This window comes from Oratosquilla oratoria, unplaced genomic scaffold (assembly GCF_046742065.1).
Source record: "Oratosquilla oratoria isolate Oo_2021 unplaced genomic scaffold, ASM4674206v1 SCAFFOLD56, whole genome shotgun sequence".
Taxonomy (NCBI): domain Eukaryota; kingdom Metazoa; phylum Arthropoda; class Malacostraca; order Stomatopoda; family Squillidae; genus Oratosquilla; species Oratosquilla oratoria.
Genome location: NW_027467720.1, coordinates 202,662 through 214,131, shown reverse-complemented (window position 1 = coordinate 214,131; position 11,470 = coordinate 202,662). Strand labels below are relative to the sequence as shown.

General features: G+C 39.2%; 1 protein-coding gene across 1 annotated transcript in view; it reads right to left on the bottom strand.

Annotated features, from left to right (window-relative positions):
* Window positions 1–1,758: 1,758 nt before the first annotated feature.
* LOC143023732 (uncharacterized) overlaps window positions 1,759–11,470 on the bottom strand; it is a 68,426-nt gene continuing 58,714 nt past the window's right edge. The window contains exons 4-6 of the mRNA XM_076182332.1: window positions 4,375–4,930; window positions 4,102–4,193; window positions 1,759–3,999 (exon numbers count right to left, since the gene is read on the bottom strand). Coding sequence (XP_076038447.1) covers window positions 2,401–3,999; window positions 4,102–4,193; window positions 4,375–4,930 — 2,247 coding nt within the window. The 3' untranslated portion in view covers window positions 1,759–2,400. The remainder of the gene's footprint in view (window positions 4,000–4,101; window positions 4,194–4,374; window positions 4,931–11,470) is intronic.

The window sequence follows — 11,470 nt, the reverse complement described above, 5'->3', positions numbered from 1 at the left end:
TTATCTACTGTACTAACAGTTATGGAACTGCCTTACCATAACCCTGATTTACCATATATTTAGGTTACCATTTCTGCCACTGGGAGTCAAATTCAGGATCAATATTATGGAATCAACTTTACTTGTCTTTTCTTCTTCTTCTTCTTTACTTTCTCATGAGTGAAAATATATTTTTTTTTTTACTAAATTGTAGACAATGTTGAGATGTTACCTAGCTTCAGTGATGTAAGTGGATTATATCTGTGCCAAGGACTTCTTCTCCATTATAAGGTAGACAAGTCAAAGGTACACCCACTCCCACCCATTCCACTCCCATCCACTATTCTTGTTTCCCTCTTACGTTAGCTCCTTGTGAATGAGGTGTTATCCCTGTCTCTTACCTACTGCCTAAGTCAAAGAAATGTAGCAAGACTGAGCAGATCCACACCTTCCCCCTTCTCTGTCCCCTCATGTGGAAAATAGAGATGGGGAGAAATCCCTTTGGGATGTGTCAAAATATCAATCATACACAAACATCTTCCACTCACTCTTATCTCCTACCTTCTCCCTTAACTAGAAATTTTTATTTTACAATATGAAGTATTACAATACTGTTTTGAGCTCAGTTCTCACAACTTTTTTTCAGAGTCACCTGTTAAAATAAAAGTTTCAATGCTCAAAGTACAATAAAGTTTAATTTTGTTCTTCATCATGATTTTTAAACATAAAACTCCCATTTACACCTTGGTGAAGAAATACACATTTCATTGCTACCAACTTTGTTGAACCAGAACCAACTGTTTATCATTTAAGTATTAGGGAAACAGTAATGTTATAACATATTTGTAAATGTACACTTTAAACCCACTATCAGAATAATATCAGAAGTACAGGAAAATGTATATTTCGACTACTAGCTGTAGTCCTCTTCAGCTGAAGAGGACTATAGATAGTAGTTGAAATATACGGTTTTCCTGTACTCCTCATATTATTTCTCTGATAATGGGTACTGAAGGATACAAATTGTGCATTTCTATTACTAAAAGGCACATTAAGACACAAGAAAACAATCTGTGCATTCAAGTAAAGACTGTTATGGCACAAGGGACCTGAGAATTGAGAAATATCCGACATAAAAAAACTGAGTGTTATGAACATTTACTTATATTTTTCATTTAAAAAAAATCCCATTTTTAGATTAAATTCTACATTCTATGTATATAGTTTGCCCAGAATTTTTTTTCTCTATCTGAATTGGCAAATAAAATTATCATTACAAATCTCACTTCCATATAATATACCTCTGTATGACAACAGACCTTTACCAATAATCCTCCATTATTATGCATGCCAACAACACAACATATACTCTATAAGGGATTTGTGGGAAAACCCTGTTCCAGTCATGGCATTTCTCAGGGAGACAGGACTGCTCAGTCACTCTATTGAATGACAACAACAGTTCAGGGATTAACCACTAAATTTCAGTAGTTGTTGCATTTTTTTATAAAAAAAAAAAAAAAAAAAAAAAAAAAAAAAAAAAAAAAAAAAAAAAATAGTGATGTTTTATTCTAAGATTTCTATCTTCCTTTTCACCTATTGTCCTTCTGTTCAACACTTTATCTTTATTGAAGCTTACACAGAATTTCAATATCTAACCTAATCTGTCATCCAATTATCTTTATCAAAACAACCCAATAGCAATTTGAAAATTCTGTAGCTGCTACTTTGCAAATTATTTGAAGTTTTCTCATCCTCAAGAGTAAATAAAACATGATAGACAAATCTATTCAACATGGAATATTTTTAATGATTTACCTAAGAAAACTATACACTCCATAGGAAGAAATACAAAATACATCTCAAATCGCATCCATTTTCTCTTTTTTCACAACACAATTAATTTCAAAATTTTGCTCAAACATTTCTTCTTTAACATGCTTTCTATAATCATGAACATTTTCTATCTTCTGATCTTCAAACTCCACATCATGCTCTTCTTTGACTATCATTTCTAAATCTATGTCATAGTCTTCCTCCACTTTTATCAATACACTATTCACATTATTACTTACACCTGCTGCATAATTATCCACAGAACTTTGTGGTTTATTGGCTAAGGTGGGCTCATTTTCTTTACATAACTTTGTATGCAGTAAAACATGTCTGGCTAGATTGTGAGGAAAGCAAAAGCTAGCTCTGCAATGTGTACATTCATAAGGCCTATTTCTTTTAAAACGTCTATAATAACCAATGAATTCCTTTCTGGATTGAAAGAGCTTTCTGCAATGTAAGCACCTCAACTTATCAACTTTATGAGCTGTAAAATGTAATTTTAAATCACTGTCTTCCTCAAAAGCTCTACCACAATGCATACATTCAAATGGCTCCTTGCACTTAAAAAACTGCTGGCCTTGATGCTCATGATCCATTGAACATGTATGGGGACATACAGCATTCTTTCCAGTATGTTTCAAAACATGTTTTTTTCAATGCTTTAATCATCCAAAAAGGCTTGTCACACAGCCTGCAATGGTATGGGGATTCTTCTTCTTTATGCTGCTGAACATGCTCTTTCAAGACATATGATTGTGAAAATGTCTTTTTGCAGTGCATACATTTGAAAGGCTCTTCCCCAGTGTAGGTTCTCTGATGGGCCTTCAATACACTAATGAAAGAGAAAACTCTATCACAAACCATACATTTGTAGTTTTTTTCTCCAGTATGAGTTCGTAAATGAGCTCTTAAATAACAAGGTTTTTCAAATCTCCTACTACAATGTGTACATTTGTAGGCATGCTCTCGTGTATGGTTCCACATATGCATCTGGTATTCAACTAGTCGTTTAAATGTTTTACCACAACGTGAGCAACGATGAGGCTGTTCTCTTCTGTGTATCTCTGCATGTCTTTGCAATTCATCTAAGTGTCTGAAAGTTCTTCCACACTTTGAGCAATCATTGATTTGCTTTCTTCTGTGTGTCAGTGAATGCATTTTCAATTCATTTAAATGCTTAAAGGTCTCATCACAATAAGTACACTTGTGTGGTTTTCTCTTATGCATGTCTGCATGCCTTTTCAATGTACTCCACTCTTGAAATGCTTCCCCACAATGCTTGCATTTGTACGGCTTTTCTCCAGTGTGACTCCGTAAGTGTACAATCAAGTGGTCAATCTGTCTGAAAGCTTGGACACAATATGTACATCTATATGGATGTTCTACTAAATCTACTCTAGAATTTGGAACTGAAGGGCTGCAATACTTTTTATCTTTTGATCTATCAGAGAGTGTGGTGACTTGTTCTTGCCACTGATGCAGTCCCTCTTCATTTTGGTTAGGCATGTGTGTTTTTGAATGTGACAAATGAGTATCAACCCTGACCCCTTGATTCATCTTCTGGAAATAATTATAATTACTTATGTGTAAGTTCAAATGTTCTTTCAAAGCATGAAAATATTCAAAAACAAGACCACAGTGTAAACATTTGTATGGTTTTTCTTCAGTATGTGTCCTCAGATGAGTTTCCATTTGACTTTTATGACGAAATGCCTTTTCACAACGAGTGCACTTATGTAGCTGTGTTCCTGTGTGGGCTTGAATATATTCTTCCAATTGAGAAGTTTGCCTCATTTTCTTCCCATCATACAAACTGGTATGCATACCAGTATGGGCTCGAATATATTCTTCTAGCTGAGAAGTCCGTCTCATTTTTTTCCCATCACATAAACCTGCACTAGGAGTCCCTTTTGTATTTGATTCTCCCAGATCTGTTCCTGCCCTTTTTTCAGCCAGTATTCTACCATCCTGAGTGCTTTGAGAATTCTTATTTCCTATACTTGCCTGAGGTACTTTATGCAGGAGGGGTTTGTCAAAACAAGCTGTTTTAAACATGTTATCATGTGAGCTTTTGTTTGCAAAGGTTACTGACGTTCCCATCACATTGTGAACGTTGGTATCCTTCAAATTCCCATCTTTCTGAGATTTCTGTCCTCCCATAGTAACAGTGAAGGGCCTTCCATGCTGAAATCAGAACAATTACAAAAATATAACTTATTTCAATGAAATAAAAACATCCACCAATATATTAATAAACTAAATAGGACTAATGACTCGTTTGCTTACCTCAAGACCTTCAATTTTCATTTCCCTTTGATAGCTTTGTTTTCTGTTTATCTCTCTTTGACTGTTCAGATCCGTTTTTTGCTGAAGCTCTCCTGAGTAAATAAAAAATACAATCCTACAAATCCTTTACAACATGATCTATTAATCTTAATTATGTACATGTTGCCCTCCTTGGTTGCTTAACCTTCAGTCACTTCATCAAATCTTACATCTTCATTAAGTTTACTTTGACATTATCCCTATAGAATACAACTATATCTTTAATGTTCTCACCTGTTTGTTTAATGGGCTGACTTTCCATGTTACCAGAAAAGAAATCCTTCCTAACCCTTACAGGCATGTCTTGCCCATCTGTGTGCAGTTTTAGATGGGCTTGTATTTGATGTTCTTCCATAAAGACTCTATTGCAATAAGTACACTTATATGGCTGTTTTGCAGTGTGACTTTTTAGATGTTCTTGCAAATGAGACAGGATTCTATAAGCTTTCCCACAGAATGTACAAACTTGTGGTTTCTCTCCAATATGTATGGTTTCATGATTGCTCAACTGACTTTTTCTGGCAAACATCTTGTAACATTGTTTACATTGAAAAGGCTTCTTTCCTGTGTGCACCAAATCATGCAATTCTAGTTGCAACTCCTCATCAAAACTAGCACTGCAGTGTTTGCATGAAAACTGCAGTTTGCCACCACTATAAACTGTTAGGGGTTTCTGTGTTGTCTTCTTTTCCTCAGCAAATGCAACTTTTGTTGATTCAAGTTTGCCCATGGGAAACTCCACAGAAGAATTATCATTTTCATTAAGGTCCATATCAGTTGAAAGTCCAACCTGAAAATACAGTCTACACTTAACATTGAATGAGAAATATTTATATGCCATACTCAACTACTATCTGATTAGACTAAGTTTTCATATTTCTAAACTTGTAAAGGGGTGGGAGGCCTTAGTACACAGGGAGTAACAACAGAGTTTAGGATCATTGGTACACCAAAAACATGAGATATAAAAGCCCAGAGAAATTACCTTCATGATTATGGGAAACAACTAGGATCCAACTGATCTGATTAATTATACATTTAAGTTACGTCAGTATTGTGGTATAGTGCTACGAAATGCCTTGGCATTCGACATGAGCAGGGCACCGTAGGTTTGCACTGCAGTGTTGTGGCGTGCTCGATCCCCAGATGCTTTCCAGTACAAGGACTCTCTGTTACTGGCACAAGGCCCTCATTGATTGATACATGTGTAATAATGAAACTGGCACTGTTTTCCTTCTATGCAGGGAGTATGACACTGCCCCCATTTTAGTTGTCTAGAACTGTCTCTTACTGTGAGCATGTCGCTCGCTCACTCTTGAGATTCACCTCTGTATGCATAACCTACCAATCAATAAAGGCTCCAAACGTCCCCCCCACGTTTCTGTTGCACACATACATGGCACAGTGAATAGGATGGTGTTTGCAATTGCTTGCAAGTGTTTGCAATGTGCAACAGTGAAACATGGGACAATACGTGAATCAGTGGCGCATACCGACAGAACTAGACCGATAGGTGACAGTGAACATGCTGGACCATGAGTGCAGTGCCGATACAGTGAGCATGTATGGGACCGTGCAAAATCATGTGATAGTGATAGTGGCGCACCTTTGTGCACTTAGTGGGGCGAACAAAGAAGCCTTTGTCCCACTGCTCCACCCTACTAACTGCAGACGTCACCCTGCACGGGGCCCATGCCAAAGCAGGCTGCGCGAACAAGGAGGCCTTTGTTCTGCTTTGCCTTGCTCACTGCGAGTGCCACCCACGTGGGGCCTAGCTGATTTGCACAGGCCACACCCACCCAGCTTAGGAACTGCCACACTGCCTCTACTCCCCCGTGGCAATTACATCACCGCAGGAGGAGGCGACACCACTGCCGCCCACTGGAGGCCCAGTAGGACCTGCACGCATGAACCGTGTCACCATGCAAGGGGTCCCAGGAGGGCTGGCACCTGCCATCCTAATGCCTTGCGGGCCATTGCCCTCCACCACCTGTCAGTGGCTGTGATGCGCTGCCCTATGTAGGTGCGTAAATCACTGGGATAGGCCCTCAGCACCTAGGCATGTCAGAGATATCAAGAGCTCTGCAGACACCGCGGTCGACATATCTCACCTACCCCCCCGCAACAAACACTTCCGGACCACCTTGATGCCAGAGACAGGGACTGCAACGCCGCCATACGGACTCACGGGGATGTCTGAACGCCCCTTCTCCCCTTCGGCTTGGCCAGTCCCACCCGATTTCCTGGAGCCTATCCTAGCGATGACATACACGAACAGGTGCGCCGAGCTGACATTGCCCATGGACACCTCACCGGCTGTCACTCACCGCTACCTCCTATGGGACTTTAGTGACGTGCTGGTCTTCAAGGACGACCCCAGCACAGTCCCCCTAGGAAAGACGATGTTTCTCCCCCCCTCCCTCATGAGAACCTACCTGCAAGCCGACACAACTCCCCTCACCGCCTGCACGCCCAGGCCGATACCAAAGGATTACAAAGGCAGAGCATGCCGACAGGAGACCTTTTGGTCCATATCTAGGTTGGATGCAAAAAAAAACCCATAATAATAATAAAATAATAAATAAAAACTATAATAATGTACATAACAAATAAAATAAATAAATGCATAGGTATAGTTAAATAATAAACAAACAGGTAAATAGTAAATAATAATAAATTGACATATAACTAATCATACATACATATATCAAGGCTTTTTCCCCCTTTCAAGGGAGGTAGCCAAAAAGGAAAAGGCACAAAATCACTCCCACCCATTCCATTCCTGAATACACTCCACATGCCTCCACCCTCCCTCTTTTCTTAGCACCTCCTGGATGACGGGTCATCCCTGCACCTTGTCCACTGCCCTGGGTCAGAAGCAGTGTCGTAAGACACAGCACATCCACAGCAAGGCCACTTCATTATATCGGCGACCCCTCCTCTCCGTCCCCCCATTGCATAAATGGAGAAGACGGGGAGAAATCACTTCGGGCTGCGTCAAATTTTGCTCACACATACTACCTCACCCCCCCATCCCCCCACCCATTCCACCTCATGCATCACAACATCATCCATATACAACCATTCTCTATTCACCCCTGTCTTCTGTCCTCTCCCATCCTTCCTCAACAGACATTCTCCTCTTCCCCAAAGCCCCCTTCACCCCATCCATCCACCTCATCCTAGGACGTCCCATCATGTTCACTCCCTCCACATCTGCCTTCCATACCTCTTTTACTAGTCTTTCTTCACTCATTCTTTCATGTGTCCAAACCATCCCAATACTCTTTCATCAACCCTATCTCCCAACTCCCTTTCCACCCCTGTTCTCTTCCTCGCCTCCTCATTTCTCACTCTATCTAGCCTAGTAAACCCCATCATACTTCTCAGACACCTCATCTCAAACACATTCAAACTCCTTCTCTCTTCCTCTCTTATGTTCCATGTTTTCTGCCCCATACAGTGTTGTTGGCACAATCACTCCTTCATATAGTCTCCTCTTAGCATCCATTCCCAGATGTCTATTCCTCATTACACTCTTTAATCCACCAAGGCATTTACTCGCTTCTCTCAATCTACATTCTACCTCCACCTTCACTCCACCTTTTCCTGCCACATTTGCACCCAAGTATCTAAAACTATCCACTTCCTCCAGTCACTCTCCCTTAATGCGCACTTCCAGTCTACTGCCACTTTCACCCCTTGTACATCTCATCACCTTACTTTTACCCACATTTATTCCCAAACTTTGTCACCAACTTCCTCAATCCCTCCTCCAATCCTGCTACAAGCGCAGTGTCGTCCGCAAACAACAGCTGGCTCACCTCCCACTTTTCTCCATTTTCTTTAATCATCTCCAATCCCTATCCCACTACCCTTGCATTTACCTCTTGCACTACCCCATCCATGTATAAGTTGAACAGCCAGGACGATATAATGCATCCTTGACAAAGTCCCACCTTTACCTCGAACCATTCACTCTCTCCATTTCTAATCCTGACACAAGCTCTACTACTCTCATAAAAACTCTTAACAGCTCCTAGAAGCTTTCCTCCTATCCCATATATCTGCATAACCTCCCAGTGTCTTTGTCTACCCTATCCATAAAAGCCCCAAAAACATCCTTCCCCTTTCCTATAGCTTTCTCACATATTTGTCTTACCATAAAGATCTGATCTACACAACCTCTACCCGTCCTCTACTCTCCTAATCCTCTCAATCAAGATCCTCCCATAAGCCTTCCCAACTACACTTAACAAGCTAATCCCTCTGAAACTACTACATTCACACTTGTCCCCTTTTCCCTTGTAAAGAGGAACTATACAGGCACTCATCCAGTCCTCTGGCACTCTACCCTCTCTCCAGCAAACATTAAATAACCTCACCAGCCAGTCAACCATCACTGTACCTCCTTTTTTTAGACATTCTGCATGGCATCCATCCAGACCAGGTACCTTACCTGCTTTCATCATCTTAACAACTGCCTTCACTTCATCCTTTCTTATTTCTCCTTCATTTTCCTCACTCATCACGGTCCCACTTATAAGTCCTCTCTATTAAGGTGTTCTTTTCCTTTCATAATTCTGTAGATGGTTAGTAGGTCCCCTCGTTCTCTTCTTTGTTCCAGAGTCAGCAATTCCAGTTCAGCCAGTCTTTGTTCATATGTCAGGTTTGAAAATGTATGGGCCATCTTTGTCGTTGTATTCTTTCTAATTTTCTTATATTTATTTTTGTACTGGATGACTATATCAGCACTGCATATTCCAGTTTTGGCCTTATCAGTGTTTGTAATATTTTCTTAATCATTTCCTTATCCAGGTATTTAAAGGCCACCTTTATTGATCTCAACAAATTGTATGTTTCTCCGACTATTTTATTTGTGTTTATCTGGCATTATGTCTTTGGTAATGATTACTCCTAGGTCCCTTTCAGAGTTTACTTTCTTTACTTCTTTTCTGTCAATTTTATACTGTCCTGATATTCTATTCTTACTTTTCCCAAATTCAATTATACTGCTCTTATTGATGTATTCTACCTCCCATCTCTTGCTCTACTCTGAGACTTTGTTCAGATCACTTTGTAATGATCCCTGTGGGATGCCACTACTCATTTCTTCCCAGTTTGTGTGGAATGGCAAATGATCATTTAAATCAATTAGATATTCAAGAAGATTTAGATAAATTACAGCAATGGTCAGAAAAGTGGCTATTGAAATTTAATACAAGTAAATACAAGGTTATGCACATAGGTAAAAATTACAGTATGATTACAAATTACTTGAAAATTCATTAACAAAAGTGGATAGTGAAAAGGATCTTAGCGTAAGTATCAGTAATGATCTCAAATCATCTAAACAGTGTATTTCAGCCTCTGAGAAAGCAAATAAGATTCTAGGACTGATTGCACCATCTTTTGACTTCAAAAGTCCATCTCTCATTAACAAGCTATATAAATTGTTGGTTCGTCCACATTTGGAATATGCTTCTTCTGTATGGTCACTGAATTTCATTAAAGACATTGACAGATTGGACAAAGTACAATGGCAAGCCACAAAACTGATTCTAAATATAAAAAATAAATCATACGAAAATTGGCTAAAACATATGAATCTGTTTTCCCTAAAAGGGCGTAGACTCAGAGTTGACTTGATACATGTCTTTAAGATTCTAAAGGGGATTGACAGCATCAAAAGTGACAAAATTTTTACACTGAATGAGAATCCGACAAGAAATAATGGTCACAAATTGTCAGGAAATAGATTTAATTTGGAAGTGGGTAGAAACAACTTCGCCAACCATGCAACTAATGAATGGAATAAACTTTCCACAGAGGCAGTGCAATGTAGTTCAGTTCGAAGCTTTAAGATTCATTTAGATAAACATCTAAGCAAGATGCTGTAATGACTGTCATTTATTTTATACTATTTGTTTATTTGTTTTGTTATTATTTGTCTATTTGTTTATTTGCTTGATTTTCATTTATAGTCATTTATCTGTCAATTTATTATTATTTACTATTTACCTATTTGTTTATTACTTAACTATACCTATGCATTTATTTTATTTATTTTTATTTATATTATTATAATTTATATTTACTTTTTTTTTTTTTATCATTATATTTTTTCACATCCGACCTAGTTATGGACCAAATGGTCTCCTGTCGGCATGCTCTGCCTTTGTAAATCCTTTTCTTGGCTCCTCCTGGATGATGGGTCATTCCTGTATTTTGTCCACTGCCCTGGATCAGAAGCATTGCAAAACCACACAACACATCCTCAGCAAGGCAGCTCAGTGTTTACCAAGGAGCCAGAAGGGTTAATACCAGAGGTGGAGGTCAAGGATATTCCAATGTTATCACGAAAGATGTAAGCATATCCGCTTTGTAAGATCTTTAATCTATCACTTTTGAGCGAAAGACTACCCATAGATTGGAAACTAGCGAACATCTTGGCAATATACAAAAAGGGTGACAGAAGCAACCCAGGTAATTATAGACCAGTTAGCTTAACATGTGTCATATGCAAGTTATTGGAATCAATAATTAGGAAAAGGATTCTGGAACATCTCAAGGTCAATAAGCTGATTAGTAACAAACAGTATGAATTTGTGGAGGGGCGTTCGACGGTACTACAAATGATCACGGTCTTGGACAGATGGACTCAGATTTTAGATGAAGGAGGAGCTGTCGATGTTGCATACTGCGATTTCATGAAGGCCTTCGACACTGTCCCCCACAGAAGGCTAGTTGCGAAGATCAAGAGTTATAACATCAGAGGAAACATTTTGTCATGGATAGCAGACTTTCTCAATGATAGAAAACAGTGATTGTCAATGGAATTGAGTCAGAATGGAAGGACGTGGTCAGCGGTGTACCTCAGGGATCTGTGTTGGGTCCGCTACTGTTAGTTTTATATATTAATGACTTGCCAGATTCTGTAATCAACAGCAAATTATTCTTGTATGCAGACGACACTAAAGTATTCAGGAGGATTCATGAAAGCCAGGACTGTGAGAAATTGCAAGAAGATCTCATGAGGATGAGAAGCTGGTCAGAGAAGTGGCTGATGAGATTTCATCCCAAGAAGTGCTGTGTGATGAGAATCGGGAAATCAAATGTGGACAATAGGAAATATTCTATGGAAGAAGAATTGACAGGAATCAAAGTAGAGAAGGATCTGGGAGTTGTAATTGATGATGAGCTGAAGTTCACAGCACACTTGGCTGAGAAAATCAATAAGGCAAATAGACTAGTTGGGCTAATAAGAAGAACTTTCGTAACATTGAACGAGACCATATTCAAGTCATTATACACTGCACTAGTCCGACCA